Below are 17,456 nucleotides of genomic sequence, written 5' to 3'. Positions count from 1 at the left end.
AAAAGAGGTGCCAGAATTCACCATGAACGCCTCCCTTTTTCTATTATAATGGCAATGGCGCCCACCTGAGAAGTGTCAGAACGGAGTTCCCGTGAGCTAACAAAAAAGGCCCCAAGTGTACCATCACCCGAGCAGAATAATAATTTTCAGTGGGTATTTTCCTTCCCTTGCCAGGGGCAGACTTTGGTCTTTCAAATTTCAGTGGCGCCCTCTGCAAGGCCAAAATTCGGGCAGGGGGTATCCCTCGCCTCGCCTTCCATTCTGCTCAATTCACACCCACCTCCTCTGCCCTCACACACCAACATGGAACTGCAATTTACTCCTCTTGCTCTTGCCAGCGACATTTAAACCAACTTGATGGGAGCGAACATGTGCTCCAAATGCGCTTTAACGCTCTAGCTGCAGTTTGTGCGCACAGTCCATTATTTTCCTTGTGATATATGAGGCAATGTGGGAAATACAAGTGCTCGTATCTTTTCCCTGCCTATTGAGATCAAGCAGAAGCCTTTTGCCCGGCCTGCTGAAAACATTTTTGTTCAGACAAGCCTACCCAGGTACTTAGGAAGTGATTTTAATCTGTTTTCAGTGTTTTAACTTGTGTAGGTTTTAAAAGCACGGTTCTGAATCTTTCTCGATTTTATCATCTTCCTGTAAACCGCTTTGGGTTTTCTTCTCAGTCAAAAGGCGCGTTAAATGTTACAAAATAATAATATCGTTTGCTCCTTCCATTCTCCTCAGCGAGGAGCCTCTCCAAATTCCCGCCTTTTTGCGCACAGCCCCGAAACGCCCCCCACCAAAGCACTCACCCACGCCCATTTCATAACGGCCGCTTCTGCCCCGCCCACTCGAAAGCCGACGCTCTTCAGGCGCCGCCCTCCTTAGAAACCGGTGCGCGCGTGACGTCGCCGCGCACACGCCTCGTGGTCCCTTGCGCCTGCGCGCTGCCGCCGCTGCGGGCTTTGTAGTCGCCTCTGAGTGACGTTCGGTCTCTCTTTCCGGCCTGGGCTCGCGGCGTGTGAGGAGGTGAGGCGAGGTCTGCTCCGTGTTCCCGGGCGGGCGGGCGGGCTGTGATTTCTCCCTCGCTGAGGTGGCCGGTTGAAATCGGGGCGGGGGGGGGTGAGGCGCGTAGTCGGTTGAGCTGATTCCTCCGCCCGCTCCCAGCTTTCCCTCTTCCCGGGGGTCGCCTGCTTCCTCTGCCCCGAGGTGGGAGGCCCAGGGGGTGAGGGGGCATGAAGGAGACCCTTTTCCTATACACACACGCGCGCATACATATATATATATATATATATATATACCAGCACTTTTGGAGCAGGAACCGGCAAGCCACTCTAGTATCCTTGCCAAGAAAACTCCATGGACAAAGGACAGGGGTGCCTGGCGTGCTCTGCTCCATGGAGTCACGAAGAGTCGGCCACGACTAAACAACAACAACCAGCACTATATATGTATATATACACACATATACTGTAGCCGCCTGTGCGCGCCAGGGCACTTTAGATTTCCACACAACCTCCTTGACTTCGCAGGGATCCCCGTGGGAAACCCTAGAAAGCTGCTGCCAGCAGGCGACCCGGTCATTTTTTTGTTGCCCCTGAATTGCTAACCTCGGGCTTTCGCTTAACCTACCTTGATTTCTGGGCAGCAACAGGTTGTCCGTGCAAATAATGGCCGAGGTGGCAATAAGTAATAATTGCCTTCTTGGCTGTTCTGCCATTTCCCTGTTTACAAACGGTTCCTGCATGAAGAGAGAGGTGTGAATAGTCAAAGGCTTTACAGTACACTGGATTTGGTTATTGCCCTGATTCAAGAGGGATATTTAATGCATAACGCACGCATAGATGCCTGTGTTTGCACACACATTGTTTGGCAGGTGCAATACATGCAAACAGATTTATATATATATATATACATACATACATACATACACTCGATTTCAGCTGCAAACTAGCAATTTCAGAATTTCTTCAAAGAAATAGGCATGTGGATGAGCAGAGTTGGTACTGGCTTTTGCCAAAAAGCAGAATTTCATAGCGAATTTGCTCAGTGGACATATCCAAGGAATTTTGAGAAAATAGAAATTAGAGTTTATTGTGGGGCTTTTGTGTGAGTCTTACCTTTGTTGCAGGAAATGAATCCAGGTAGCAGAGCATCTGCTTTGCATTAAGATATCCCAGATTTTATTCCCAGCATATCTGAGTAGAGCTGGGAAAGAACCCTGTCTGAAAACCTGGAAAACTGTTGCCAGCCAGTGTAGGTAGAGCTGAGCTACATGGACTAAAGGTCTGGTGCTGCGTAAGGCAGCTCTCTATCCGGAAAGTTAAGTGTGAATTGAGAATTGCAGCCTGAAATGGAGCATTTTTAAAAAGGGTAAAACCTGTTGTGTTCAGTTTGCAAACACCCTTGTTTCGAAGTCTGTACAAGGCTATTTCCTGTGCTCTTAATATCTGGCAGGTAGAATTTGTTGCTTTGAGGAGGGGCTGTTCATGTACTTACTTTCTGTTTATTGGAAGTGCAGTAAATACACAAATGTGGTTTTTTTCCATCTGTTAAGTCTACTCTGACTTAGTTGAGTACCACCCCCCTGATACATTAAATAATTTTGCATTGTTTTCACGTAAACAGACCCTACTTTGCAGTGAAGAGACTTGCTGCTGCTAAAATGGAAAACACCCATTGATCATTATAGCATTAGAAATATCATACAACAGCAGTTAACTTGAACATAAAAAATATTGTCCAGTATCTGAAGAAGTGTGCATGCACATGAAAGCTTATACCCAGAACGAACTTAGCTGGTCTCTAAGGTGCTACTGGACAATTTAAAAAATATATATATTTATTTTGACTGCATCAGACCAGCAGGGCTACCACCTGAAAATAAAAAATATTGTTATAATTTAATATTCATGGGAAGTGCTCCTGCTTACAACTGAGAGTTTAAATAAAAATAAACACTTCAAAAGAAATATTCCTGCTTCATTAAATTAATGCACGCAATGTAGTTTTAAATAGGTACATAACTGAGATGGGAAGGTGCTGGAAGATAAGGACTCTGATAGGTTGCAGAGACTGCTGGGGGTGAAGCTTCTTCTGTAATTTTTAGTCACAACCATCTGCTAAGTACTGATCTTTTAACATATCTTGTCAGAAATTTCCTGTTGCACGTCACTTGTGGCAAAACCCTAGAAAAACACAATGCAGAACGACGCTGGGGAATTTGTGGATCTCTACGTTCCTCGTAAATGGTGTGTATTAATTTATCCATGGAAATTACTAGCCTGCCTTGGGCAACTTGAAGAAAGTCATGGCACATTCGGGCATGGGGTTAAATCATGGCTTTAGCCATACAATAACACTCCTTGGGCTCAAGTGCTCCCAACCTGACTTCCTGGAATGACAGGAGGAAGAGTACAGGAGGTTCTGCAGTTCATTGTGTCATCCAACCTGAGACAAGCTGGTTAATATTAAGTACAGATACAATGGTACCTCTGGATGCGAACGGGTTCTGTTCCGGACCCCCGTTTGCATCCTGAAGCGAACGCAACCTGCATCTGCGCGGGTCGCGATTCGACACTTCTGCGCATGTGTGTGATGTCATTTTGAGCGTCTGCGCAAGCGGAGAAACCCAGAAGTAACGCGTTCCGTTACTTCCGGCTCACCGCAGAGCACAACCCGAAAACGCTCAACCTGAAGCAACTTTAACCCGAGGTATGACTACTTGAAACAAGCTAACTTGATAAACTATAACTTGAAGTTGGCTTTGTTTCAACTGTCCGTAGTTAAGATTGAGCACAGTATGTCCAGGTTTGGGTGACATAGCAAGTTGCAGTTAATCTTAAACAGAAACAAAAGCTTCCAATCTTCTACTTGTGCCCATGCCGATTGAGGGAGTGTGTGAGCCCAAGGCTCGCTGGGATTCATTCTTAGAATACCAAACTATAATTACTGATTTGTCAGTTGCTAGCTGTCAACTTTTCACTTTTCTTGTGAGGAATCCTATTCGGAATAAGAGAATTTCCCTTAAAAAAAGGAAAACATTGACAGCTATGGCAGTTGTGGGTTTTGGGGGGAGAGTTGGGGGGGGGTTACACCTTTAGGTGCCAGGAAAAAACGTTCCTCTTCAACCAAGCCTTTGGCTGATTAACATCTGATAACCTTTTAAATGTGTTGTCAGGGGGGTTCTTGTTGTGCTTGTTTTTTATATAGTGGTACCTCAGGTTACATACGCTTCAGGTTACAGACTCCGCTAACCCAGAAATAGTACCTCGGGTTAAGAACAGTTTCAGGTTAAGAACGGACCTCTGGAACGAATTAAGTACTTAACCCTAGGTACCACTGTATTGTATTTTTACATTGTGAACCACCCTGCGATCTGCAGATGAAGGGTGGCATACAGATTTAATAAACAAGAATAATAAGATTGAACTATTTGGCTGCTATAGCAGAAAAAAAGATGGGTGCATAGATAGGTGCATGTACCTGCCAGCTCAACTGTAGTAAAGGTAAGGTGGTTACAAGCAGGATTTAAGATACAGAAAGGCTAAGTTGAGGATTCCAGAAAGAGCTATGCCCAGGGCTTAAGTTCCATGTATTTCAAGAGTGCAGGGGTTTTCCCCAGGCATGCCAAGAGTGGGTGCAGCTGTTGTAAGACAATGGTGGTTGTCTTGAGGGCTAGATTTTCTAGCCGTGAACTTTTATATATTTTCATGGGGCTTCTTTTCTTCCCTTCAGCTCTGCTAGCAACCGGATAATTGGTGCTAAAGACCATGCCTCCATCCAGATGAATATTTCTGAGGTGAGTAAAATATAATTAAGTAGAATGTACAAGTTGAAAGGCGTTAATGATTGTGTTTTCTTTTTGGTACTGAATTTCATTTTAATGAGGCTTGTAACCTGCCACTTGCCTGGGTTGGTAACTTTATGTAAAGAATGCATTCCTAGCTCCAGAGGCCTGTGGGCTTATTAGGAAGAAGCCTAAGTGTAAAAAGTTGGCTAAGCATTGATCTAACACAAGGTCGCATGGAGTTGACTGCAGTCACAAAGAGAACCAGTGTTGGTTACAACATGGTGTCCCTGCATAATGTGCAGTTTTCTTTCACTCCTTTCTGCCTTTCAGGATCTGGCCCTGAGTATTAAAAGTTAGAGCAGCGTAGCAATAATCACGGTTGCTTCTCTGTCGGTTTCAAGCCAAAAGTCAGAGGAATTGGCCACCCTCCAGGTGCCCAGCTTGAATCCTTGTCGACCTCCCTGTCAGCGACTCCCGGCAAGACCAGGCGAGGTCTCAATCGGCGATCCTTCTCAACGTGAGAAGAACACACCACTCCTCCCCTACCATCCCCAGGGAGGGGAGAGAGACAGACAGAAATGTATTTACATGCCTTTATTTCTGTCCTTCCAGCAGTACAGAGAAAACGTGACTGCACTCTCTCATCACCAACAGCAGAGAGAGAATGACTCCTCCCATGTACTTCCAGTACAGATCATGTGACACTCTGAGCTAACATCCGGTGCTCAGTGCACTGAATAGACTGTCCTTTGTTCCCACGGTACAGTCCCAAAACACCAACATCCTGTTTGGCTATCCAGCCACCTGGAGCACGCTGCTGCATTGCTCCTTTTTCGTAACATCCTCAGGCTCTTGGGTCCAGAGCGCATGGGACTGTAGAATTACTTTCTTTGCTAGACTTCCTGCTACAGGTGAAAATAAATTACAGGGACTGCTTCCTGTAGCAAGCAGTATTGAGAGAACAGCATTCATGGTCCAAAGAAAGCACATGGGGGGGGGGCTTATTTATTTATTTAAACATAAACCTTGAAGCAGTTTATAAAAAGATAAGACAATAAAAGCAAGGGGTAGGTCACATTCTTTCCCTGCCATTCTTTTGCTTTGGACCCTGGGTGCTGTTGGTCTAATACTGCTTGCTGCATGACTTTTTGTTTTGATTCATAAAGGTTAGTATCATCTGTTCCGTTGCTTCCTTTTGTGTTTTAAACAAATTCCTATTAATTTTTGAATGTATTGTGGATTAATAGAAATGAAAAATTAATCCTTTTGTGTACATGGGACATGGCTGACACTTGTCCCAGATTTCAATAATCCAGTAAATCTGGGCAAACACATTTTTTCATACAGGCATTTAAACTATTAATTTGCTTTCTGTAAACTCCCTGGTTAGATTTGTAAGGGGTTCACTGCCTATAGTTGATATCTTCTATGCATTGTGTTTTCCAGTATAACTGCACAACAGTTGAAATGTTGAAATGCAATCTTGATTCCCATTTCAGGTTGATAAAGTCACAGGCAGAGTCAATGGCCAATGCAAAACTTATGCAATTTGTGGAGCAATTCGCAGAATGGTAAGTATGTACTTAAAATGGTTTCTCTACCCCAGTAGTATAACTTCTGTTGTCTTTCCACCTCAGTGTTTGGCTGTTGTGGGAGGTGCTCTCACTACATGTTGGGTTTCTGCATTTATATAAACTGCAGTTTGCAATTTAATTTGACATATTTTACCCTATGAGTAGCAGCTCATTTAAGGTTAAGAGACTAGGTCTTGGAGTTAATTCTGTTTTAAATAAGGAAATTGTCATCCTCTGGGTTGTGAGAGTAATGTAAAGGGGCTCTTTACACTAATAACATTTAAACATCCTTTCCGCAGGACTTTCGGTTGCTGGACTGCAATGCTAGGCACATTTACTTAGAAGTAACACACATGGAAATCAATAAATATATTTATGATTGGGCTTTTAGTCTTTCATGTTTAACTCATGAGGCGTGTATGGAAAACAGATTTGCAAGCGGTACCAAATTCTTACATGAACTTGTACTAGATTAACATAAGCAAATATGAACAGAGCAAGATACCACTGCAGGGATTACTGAGTACCATCTTCCTGGGCTATTCTGAAGTTTTTCATTTGTCTCAAAATATGGTTGATGAATTAACTCACAGCGGCATTCAAGAGTTCTCTGTTCTCTGTGTGTGCAATAATTCTTTGCAAGCTCCATCTATCAGTAAATGAATAGGCTACCATGGGCAGTTGCTCCTGAAAGAAGCAATCATTCCTTCTGTATTACAACCATCATTCTTGAATGAATAGATCGAGCCTTAATTTGAAGTCATCTCAAGACTGGGCTACACTAGTACTTAGTAATGTAATTCTGTCACAGGGAGGTAAGCAGTGTTGAGAACTGATAGTTACCATCTTAGAGTAACATTTAGTGACCAAACCACATCTGGTTGGCCACTGTGAGAATGGGATACTGGATTAGATGGGCCATTGGCCTGATCCTGCTGGTTATTCTTACGTTCTTGTAAGAATCTGACTAAGGCACCCATTAAAAATTGTTAACCAGGCTGGTTTTATGAAAATAGCCTAACCACATTGTGTCCAAGTTTATTCAAAAGCAAGATCCATAGTATTAAGTTGTGTTTCCTCGCAGGTAAGTGTTAATAAGAATCGTTGCCTCCCCTTCTACTGAGGAAAAAGGAAAGCAAATCAGTTGTGTACCCTACCCTGGTCAAGTGTTGGCGTGTGCATTCCAGAAACCGAGTGCAGGAGAGCATCTTAAAGCTCTGTATGTAGAGCACTTTGAACAGGCCTTTGCCACTCAGTTAAACTTATTTTCTGCGTTTCAGGGGGAATCTGATGACTCAATCCTGCGCCTTGCAAAGAACGATGGTATAATATCCAAGTAAGTGTTGTTGAATCTCATATCTCTCTCTCTCGGGTACTAATGCAGCTGCGCATTCTCAGTTTGCCAGCTTGTGCTGTTTTGCTAAGCTTAATGTGTACGTTTGTAACTGTTTCTTTTCCTTTTCTAGGAATTTCTAAAGCATGATGAAGAAGCATGATGTGAAATTTGTTATAAAATAAAACTGTTGGAAAGCATCTAAAGTTCAGTGTGTCATTTCAGCTCATAACAGGTGAAACTGTTAAAAGAGGCTAATTCTGAAGATTACAGCATTGTTGATATCGATTACATAGGACAATTTAAATGGATTATTTTTATATTTAAAAATAGGCTTGTGTTTATGATAGATTGCAGTGGTAATACTTAACAGCTAAAATAGACCACAGATTCTTAGTCACCAAACTATTGTCCCAGATTCTTAAACTTTACATCATTCTTGCCATGAAATGCAAGATGACGCTTGTCTCTCTACTTAGAACTCTAAAACACAGGGATGGAGACCCTGAATACCATCTGCAAAGCTGCAGGTTTTCTCTCCATCCCTGGTCTCACACGTTTTGCCTTCATTTATATGTGGTTTGCAGAGGTCACACCTAACTGGCTAGAAAGATGCAGAAATGGTTTTGCTACATTTATCTGTGAATTACGTTTGTCTCTAGGGTTCTCATTCTTCATATATTCTCCCATGAGAAAGAAAATTATGTGTATTTCTTGGCAGGTTTTTTTCCTGAACAGCAAGAAGCCAATAGTTAAGAGAACTTCCCTTTGCTTGTTAAGATCTCAAATGTGAGGAAATGCAGTACATTGATATCCTGTGATAAATATAATTATTCTGAAGTATGTAAACAAGTTGTCATAAGGATAGTAGGAGCTTGAACTGGCTGGTTTTTAAGCACTCGGTTTAGTAAGCTTAGAAGAAAGCTTTTGTGTTTAGAGTTCAGTTTGAGTTGGGTGGGTGGTTCAAGGAGCTGTACACACACCCAGGCTCACCAAATGTCACACCCCAGAATAAGAGATGTGTGCTGCCCTCATCCCAACGCCATCTGATGTGGGTGGTTATTTTTAGAACTCGATATGTTTGCCTCTTTTCACTGGAGACCTGAAGTGAATTACAAAAAATTAAAAATCCAAAGTGCAGAGTGCAATGGCTTGTTTCTGGAGAGATCTGATTGGAGCCGCTATTTCTTTTTCTGGTATTCCAAAGTTTGAGAACTTCCTTTATTAGAAAAGCTGACCAATAAAACTACATGTTTTCAGGGGAACAATGTAAAAAGATTCCTGCATTGTGGGTGATTGGACTAGAATTCAGGGGTTGGCAAGGTTTATCGTCCATGGGCCGGATCACTCCCACAGAGATCGTCCGTGGGCCGGACTGGTGCAGTGTGATGCCGGAAATCACATCTGTGCATGTCCGCGGCGCCAGAAATCACTTTGCGCATGCCCAGACGCCAAAAATTGTGGCTGCGCAGAAGTGATTTTCAGTGTCTGGACATGTGCAGAAGTGATTTTCGGTATCTGTGCATGTGCAGACACGATTTCCGTCGCTGCTCAGCAAGTCCCCGCGCACTGCGCTGGTTTAGCGCAGCGCACGGGGGACTCATTGCTAACCCGTGGACTAGATGGCCCTTGGGTTCCCTTCCACCTCTGCAATTCTATGATTCTAAGTTTTACCCAGTAAGTTTTACCCAGTAGCTGAGCAAACACAATTCTCCAGGTCTATTCTTTTTTTAAAAAAAAACAGATTTTTATTCGCATGGTCAAGATAACATCTTATTCTGCCAATTTTAAATAAGACAGCTCTAGGGCATCCTTCTCTGAAGAGGCATTGCATGGGACACAAAAAATGACCAATGTGATCCCTCGGTGAATAGAACAGGTCTTGCGCCACCAGAGCAGAAGCTGTGGATGATTCATACTTCCAATTAGGTGGGAGTACTCTCTTGGTCTTGTAATAACGAGCAAGCCTATGAATTCTGCTCTCAATCAAAATGAGACGGAATTTGGCATCTTTATCCTTCCGGTTCCTCTCAAGATGCTTACGGACAGCCACAGCCTTCTTGATCAAGTGGTAAAGGTCTTCTGGAAGATCAGGGGCAAGTCCTTTGGATTTAAGAATCCTTAGAATTTTGTTGCCTGTCACAAAACGAACTTGGGCAACACCATGGGAGTCCCTGAGGATCACACCAATTTGTGAGGGAGTTAGGCCCTTCTTCGCCAACTTGTAGATCTGCTCTTTGACATCATCAGAAGTAAGTTTGAGCCATGTGGGCACACTTCGCCTATAGGGCAAGGCAGACTGGGACAGGCCCTTCCCAGGAGCGTGCATGCGACCCATGATGGCGGCAGCGGCGAAAAGCTCTACAGGTCTATTCTAATAACCTATTAACTTGGCAGCAGGTAGGAAGGCTTATATTCTATCTGCCTCACAGAGCCCTAGGGGAAACCATAGATTGAGAAGACAGACACATGCTGACGCCACTTTTGTTATCTGTCACTCCCCTGATTCTGGCTAACATCCACTATGCTGCACTTTTGACCTGATGTGCACAGCTGTTTTAGCTTTTAGATTTCCAAAGGCTTCTTTTTAAACTTCGAGATAGCAGCAGCCAGGTATGTTATAACATGGCAAACCTGAGGTGGTAGTGACATTCCCATATAGGATGAGACTTCCATTTTAAATCCAGGTATATTCTGGAGGCTGTGCCAGTAGTTTGCTGCAGTAGGTAGGAATTTTAGGTAAATATGTATAAGGCAGCAGCTTCTCAAGACAGTGCCTCACTTGAGAGGCAGAGGCACTTAGCAGAAGACACCTGGTTTGATACAGTTTCATCAGTAGGAATGACGAAAAGGCATCTGAAGAAGTTGTTGTAGAAAAAACATCCTTTTCCCTTATGGGGTATCCAAGAGCCCATATAGAGTCCTCAAGTGGGTTCCCTATCCGTAGGAGAAAATAACAGAGGCCAAACAGAGAATATTGAGAAGCAGCTAGTAAGCCTGATCTTTATTAAACTTGCAACAGGGTCCTCACCACATGCAGGAGGGAGGAGGAACCCAGGACAATAGTATGCAATCCCTTACATATACTTTTGAAATTGCCCACCCTGTAGCTGAAGACCACCCCTAAAAACTGTTAGGATATAGTTCTGTTCCACCTTAAAAGGGTGCAGGCATGACGTTTGTGTGTCACATGCCTGTTTACTTCCAGCACTCGCTGGGAACTTCTGTTTGTATATAGCTTTTGTGCTCTGCTGTTTTGCCGGAGACGAAAGGAAGCAGACATGTTTTCCTTTGGTCCTGAACTATGCTGAATAAAATGCTGTACATTATGCTTACACATTTCTCTGTCTGCCTCTTCTGCTGTGAGAAGATTTACACACTGCTGATAGAGCGTGCGCAGGTCTCTAAACGTATCTAAGGCTCGTGTCGCTGATTGATGCTGTTACAAGGGAGACCGGCTGCCAGCCGCAGCCGGTGGCTGGAGCCAGCTGGGGGCCTGCCTGATGCCCCCGTCTTCCTGGCAGTATCCCAACAAAAACATCATACATACATACATCACAGAAGGAGGCGGTCTACAACAGAAATCCTGTCTGCCAGGATACCTGACAATAGCCAGCAATTGCATTACTTGGGCATCTTGACCATTCTTTTGTGATGGTAAATAAAAGGTAAAGGGACCCCTGACCATTAGGTCCAGTTGTGACCGACTCTGGGGTTGCGATGCTCATCTCACTTTATTGGCCGAGGGAGCCGGCGTACAGCTTCCAGGTCATGTGGCCAGCATGACTAAGCCGCTTCTGGCGAACCGGATCAGCGCACGGAAACGCCGTTTACCTTCCTGCTGGAGCGGTACCTATTTATCTACTTGCACTTTGACGTGCTTTTGAACTGCTAGGTTGGCAGGAGAAGGGACTGAACAACAGGAGCTCACCCCCTTGCGGGGATTCGAACCGCCGACCTTCTGATTGGCAAGTCCTAGGCTCTGTGGTTTAACCCACAGCACCACCTGCGTCCCTTGTGATGGTAAATACTTTAATTCCTGAATCCAGGTCACAGGTTCACACTATTCATACACAAATCTGCCCAAAAGACAGGTAAGCAAAAGACAATGGAGAGTCCTTCCCATTTCCTTCCTCCTTGCAGAGAAACATTTGAGGTCAATTTGGGAGAGTCAAAATGGTTTCAGGATTGCTCTCCTGTACTATTTCAGACACGTGGTTTATATACTTGTGTATGTGTTTGCCTTTTAAATTTATGAACATTTAATTTATATATAATTTATATATCTGAGACCTTAAATTCTTAGAACAAAGTGGAGACGGAGGATGTTGTGAAAAGCACAAGTAGCTTTCTTAAAGCTTTGCACCATTTTTCATTTTACACCATAAATAGCATCTCCTCACATGGCTGCCAAATTACAGGTGAAGACTGCATACTTTAGAAAGCTAGCCAAAAGTGTTGATATTTAAATTACTGCTTATGTCTTGGTGTTCCAATTATCCTGATTAAGAATTATGATTGGCAAGCATTTTGCATAATTTAGCATAAGACTTAGCACCTGCTAATTGCTTATAGAAATAGAAATTATATAAAAATGAGCATTCTGCTGTAACTGGCAACAGGTGTTAAAACATTATACAGCTCAGGCACAAAGCTGAGCCATAGTGTGCATAAAAGGTAAAGGTACCCCTGCCCGTACGGGCCAGTCGTGTCCAACTCTAGGGTTGCGTGCTCATCTCGCTCTAAAGACCGTGAGCCGGCGCCGTCCGAGGACACTTCCGGGTCATGTGGCCAGCGTGACGAAGCTGCAGCTGGCGAGCCAGCACCAGCACAGCACACGGAAACGCCGTTTACCTTCCCGCTATAAAGAGGTACCTATTTATCTACTTGTACTTAAGAGTGCTTTCAAACTGCTAGGTGGGCAGGAGCTGGGACCGAACGACGGGAGCTCACCATGATTCGAACCGCTGACCATGCGATCGGCAAGTTCTAGGCACTGAGGTTTTACCCACAGCGCCACCCGCACTGTGGATAGATTTGCCTAAATAGCAGCAGGAGACTTTTTCAGGTGGTTCGCAATCTATCAGAACCACCTGTACCACCGGGGCCTGGTAGGGACCCTAAGATCTCCTGCAATGCTTTTGCAAAGTTTTTTGCAGATTAAATCGCTCAGATTCCGAAGGAGGTAGACTCCACCGTGGGAGCAGGGCCAGGGCAGAGTTCTGTCTGGTCCTGTTACATGGGATCAATTCCGATCTGTTACCTCCGAGGATGTGGACAGGCTGCTTGGACAAGTGAAACCGACCACCTGTCTCCTTGATCCTTGCCCATCCTGGCTGATAAAAGCAAGCCGGGAAGGGCTGGGCGATGCCTCTGCGGGGTGGTGAATGCTTCCCTCTGTGAGGGAGCCTTCCCAAACCCGCTGAAAGAGGCGGTCATTAAACCGCTTCTTAAAAAAACATCTTTAGACCCGGCCAATTTGGCCAACTATCGCCCAGTCTCAAATCTGCCATTCTTGGCCAAGGTGATTGAGCCGGTGGTTGCTGAACAACTCCAAGCACACCTGGAGGAAACGGACCATTTGGATCCCTTCCAATCGGGATTCAGGCCTCACCATGGGACTGAAACTGCCTTGGTCACGCTGGTTGATGATCTCCGGCGGGCTAGGGACAAAGGTGAGAGCTGTTTCCTAGTTCTGCTGGATCTCTCAGCGGCCTTTGACACCATCGACCATAACATCCTTCTGGACCGTCTAGAGGGGCTGGGGGCACTGTCATACAGTGGTTCCGCTCCTTCCTCCTGGGCCGTGTCCAGAAAGTGGTGGGGGGGGATGAGTGTTCAGACCCCTGGGCTCTCACTTGTGGGGTGCCTCAGGGTTCTGTCCTCTCCCCCATGCTTTTTAATATCTATATGAAGCCGCTGGGAGAGATCATCAGGGGGTTTGGACTGGGTGTTCATCAGTATGCAGATGACACCCAGCTCTACCTCTCCTTTAAATCAGAACCAGTGAAGGCGGTGAAGGTCCTGTGTGAGTGCCTGGAGGCGGTTGGAGGATGGATGGCGGCTAACAGATTGAGGTTTAATCCTGACAAGACAGAAGTACTGTTTTTGGGCGACAGGGAGCGGGTTGGTGTGGGGGATTCCCTGGTCTTAAATGGGGTAACTGTGCCCCTGAAGGACCAGGTGCGCAGCCTGGGAGTCATTTTGGACTCACAGCTGTCCATGGAGGCGCAGGTTAACTCTGTGTCCAGGGCAGCTGTCTACCAGCTCCACCTGGTACGCAGGCTAAGACCCTACCTGCCCGCGAACTGTCTCGCCAGAGTGGTGCATGCTCTAGTTATCTCACGCTTGGACTACTGCAACGCGCTCTACGTGGGGCTACCTTTGAAGGTGACCTGGAAACTGCAATTAATCCAGAATGCGGCAGCTAGACTGGTGACTGGGAGTGGCCGCCGGGACCATATAACACCAGTTCTGAGAGATCTGCATTGGCTCCCAGTACGTTTCCGAGCACGATTCAAAGTGTTGGTGCTGACCTTTAAAGCCCTAAACGGCCTCGGTCCTGTATACCTGAAGGAGCGTCTCCACCCCCATCGTTCAGCCCGGACACTGAGATCCAGCGCCGAGGGCCTTCTGGCGGTTCCCTCATTGCGAGAAGTGAGGCTACAGGGAACCAGACAGAGGGCCTTCTCGGTAGTGGCACCCGCCCTGTGGAACGCCCTCCCATCAGATGTCAAAGAGATAAATAATTACCTGACATTCAGAAGACATCTTAAGGCAGCCCTGTTCAGGGAAGTTTTTAATATGTAACGCTGTACTGTTTTTAACACTGATTGGGAGCCGCCCAGAGTGGCTGGGGAAACTCAGCCAGATGGGCAGGGTATAAATAATAAATTATTATTATTATTATTATTATTATTATTATTATTATTATTATTCAGTTCATTTTACAGGATTAATACTAGTGGGATCAGGAAAGTCAAACTTAATGACATTTCATTTGTTCAGGATTTATGTCACACAAGCTACCGTACTTTTCCGTGTATAAGACGCCTCCATGTATAAGACACACACACACACACCCCCAATTTGGGGGGACTAAAATTTAAGAAAATGGAGATGGCACAGAGTTGAGCTTTTTTCAGGGGGGATTGCAGAAAACCGCTCACCCACACGCATCACAAAATCCTCTCCTCTCCTCTCCGGCAGAAGTTGCCAATCACCTGCCCAATTGCCGCAGCATCAGCCAATCGACACCACCCATTGACACAGCAACCAATGACACACACAAAAGCCACTAACAGCCATGGCAGCAACAATTCAAACATCCACTGTGTGCACTACCCATGTATAAGACAACCCCCATTTTTAGCATGCTTCTTAAAATAAAAAACCTAGTCTTATACATGGAAAAGTACAGTAACTATAAAATAGGCAGAAATACATAGTTCTGCCATCCTAGAACAAGAATATATTTGAACTAATATTTTTCCTTGACCCATAACTCAGACTCCATCATGACTTGTGTTAGCTGCTGAATTGGACAGTTTTTCAGAGTATTGTGTTGCAATATCTGCAGTCGACTGAGAATTCATCTGTTTGCCAAGTTTGGTGGTGGGTAGAGCAGATACGAGAGGAAGCACAGCAGCTCAGGTATATTTACCTCAGCAGGAGCAACAGACACATCTGCTGGAGCTGTGTTTTCTAGTGCTTGTAAGTCTGTAGGGGTTGGAGGCCAGGTCTTGCCCTGCACATGAGTCCTTCAGCAGATAGGCTAGGCTCATTGACTGCATCAAGATCACTCTTTGAACTTTATGGCTGTTGAATGGTGTGAGCCCAGGTCTCCCCAACCAAAATCCAGCATGCTACCCAATGTACCATTTGTTGCCACCTTCCGAATTTCCAACATCACTGGCTCAAATATCTAAATATCAAGGGGCTCGTGGAGAGGCGTTCTGGAGGAGTAATAATAATAAAAATAATTAATAGTTTATTATTTATACCCTGCCCATCTGGCTGGGTTTCCCCAGCCACTTTCAGCAGCTCCCAACCGAATACAGTGGTACCTTGAGTTACATACGCTTCAGGTTACAGACTCCGATAACCCAGAAATAGTACCTCAGGTTAAGAACTTTGCTTCAAGATGAGAACAGAAATCGTGCAGCAGTGGGAGGCCGCATTAGCTAAAGTGGTGCTTCAGGTTAAGAACAATTTCAGGTTAAGTACGGACCTCTGGAATGAATTAAGTACGTAACCAGAGGTACCACTGTATTAAAAGCGCAATATAGCATTAAACATTAAAAACTTCCCTTAACAGGGCTGCCTTCAGATACCTTTTAAAAGTAAGATAGTTGCTTATTGCCTTGACATCTGATGGGAGGGCGTTCCACAGGGCAGGCACCACTACCAAGAAGGCCCTCTGCCTGGTTCCCTGTAACCTCTCAGTGAGGGAACTGCCAGAAGGCCCTCGGAGCTGGACCTCAGTGTCAGGGCTGAACGATGGGGGTGGAGACGCTCCTTCAGGTATACAGGGCCGAGGCCATTTAGGGCTTTAAAGGTCAGACCAACACTTTGCATTGTGCTCGGAAATGTACTATTCATGCAGTTACCGTATTTTTTGCACCATAACACTCACTTTTTTCCTCCTAGAAAGTAAGGGGAAATGTCTGTGCGTGTTATGGAGGGAATGCCTACGGGTGGCATGCCTACGGATTTTCCTTCTCTAAAAACTACGTGCGTGTTATGGTCGGGTGCGTGTTATAGAGCGAAAAATACGGTACATTGTTATATTATGCAGTTACGTTGTTTCCTGTATTTTACGTATGTTCAATTCACTATTCAAATTGGGTAAAGGTGAAGAAATCTATTCAACTAAGTTGTGCTCTGAGTAGACTCACTGAAATTAATGGACTTAACTTTGTCCCAGCTAAACTAATTTCACTCAAGAAATGCTTCTGTGAGGCTGAACTAGTTCTGTTAAACTTCGTTTATTATCTTTATTTCAAATAATACAAACCATTAAGTAATCTCAAGTCTTGGCCCAAGATATCCCATTGTCTGTTTCCATGTCCTTAACGTACTTAACGTATATCCTAATCAGTGCGACATCTTGCTGGATTTTAACCTACATCTGAGGATTGGTAATAAATTCCAACCAGGATATGACTCTTTTCTTCTTTGAAGTATGGTTTCTGCTTACATCAGGGTCTCTTAAAATTCTTGCCCGGCTAAAAGAGTATGGCGAGCCTAGAAAGCTTTTCTAGATGTATTTTTAAGACTCTTTCCAGTGTGCCGTTAAATCGCCTGTGCTGTTCTCGGATAAGAATAGTTCAGATCTCAAAAGAGCCATGAAAGGGAAGGAACTAGAGTTTGATTGTACAAGTGGTGCCCTATTGCCCTTACATGGTTACATTACACCAGCTTGTGAAATTCTCCTCTGTTACTTACAGTTGGAAAGGCAGCTGAATTGAATTGAGCTGTTTCAGCTAAAACTTCACATTGCTTGCCTGAGTGCAAAACAGGCTAAGATTCCTTCTTTTGGAACAGAATCTTGTTGCTTAATGAAGCCTGTTGTTTCTGTTTCATTGCTGGGAAAGGGGTCCTTAAAAGGGGGGGGGGAGAGACTGAATGGCTAAAACTTCACGAAGATGGCATATGAGTACAAACCTTCACGCAAGCTGGCACTCGCCTGAATGGCTTATTTGTTGTGTTGCAGTCCCTGTTATTTAACTTCCTGCCATCAGCAGTTGTGGGTCTGCTGTCA

General features: G+C 44.8%; 2 protein-coding genes across 3 annotated transcripts; one reads left to right on the top strand and one right to left on the bottom strand.

Annotated features, from left to right (window-relative positions):
* The first annotated feature begins 896 nt into the window (after positions 1-896).
* Positions 897-7,893, top strand: RPS21 (ribosomal protein S21). 2 transcript variants are annotated; one of them, XM_053394452.1, is made up of 6 exons: positions 897-1,023; positions 3,149-3,245; positions 4,732-4,795; positions 6,286-6,357; positions 7,641-7,696; positions 7,827-7,893. In XM_053394452.1, exons 2-6 carry the CDS (start codon positions 3,196-3,198, stop codon positions 7,834-7,836), a joined length of 252 nt encoding a protein of 83 aa, XP_053250427.1. In that variant the 5' UTR covers positions 897-1,023; positions 3,149-3,195; the 3' UTR covers positions 7,837-7,893. The 2 variants fall into 2 exon arrangements, with proteins under 2 accessions (XP_053250427.1, XP_053250428.1); XM_053394453.1 differs by having other exon boundaries at positions 935-1,028.
* Positions 7,894-9,377: 1,484 nt separating this feature from the next.
* LOC128415480 (40S ribosomal protein S13-like) lies at positions 9,378-10,045 on the bottom strand. The gene has a single exon (XM_053391718.1). The coding sequence runs from the start codon at positions 10,029-10,031 to the stop codon at positions 9,378-9,380; it is 654 nt and encodes a 217-aa protein (XP_053247693.1). The 5' UTR covers positions 10,032-10,045.
* Positions 10,046-17,456: the final 7,411 nt, after the last annotated feature.

The sequence above is a fragment of the Podarcis raffonei genome, chromosome 6 (assembly GCF_027172205.1).
Source record: "Podarcis raffonei isolate rPodRaf1 chromosome 6, rPodRaf1.pri, whole genome shotgun sequence".
In the NCBI taxonomy this organism is placed as follows: domain Eukaryota; kingdom Metazoa; phylum Chordata; class Lepidosauria; order Squamata; family Lacertidae; genus Podarcis; species Podarcis raffonei.
Note: the sequence above shows the minus strand (reverse complement) of the source record. Positions and strands in the feature narration are given on the sequence as shown.

Coding starts and splice junctions, on each gene's coding strand:
- RPS21 (XM_053394452.1), top strand. CDS start 3,196: ATGCAGAACGACGCTGGGGAATTTGTGGATCTCTACGTTCCTCGTAAA. Junction 3,246..4,731: donor CTCTACGTTCCTCGTAAATG/GTGTGTATTAAT, acceptor TCTTCCCTTCAG/CTCTGCTAGCAACCGGATAA. Junction 6,358..7,640: donor GTGGAGCAATTCGCAGAATG/GTAAGTATGTAC, acceptor TCTGCGTTTCAG/GGGGAATCTGATGACTCAAT.
- LOC128415480 (XM_053391718.1), bottom strand. CDS start 10,031: ATGGGTCGCATGCACGCTCCTGGGAAGGGCCTGTCCCAGTCTGCCTTG.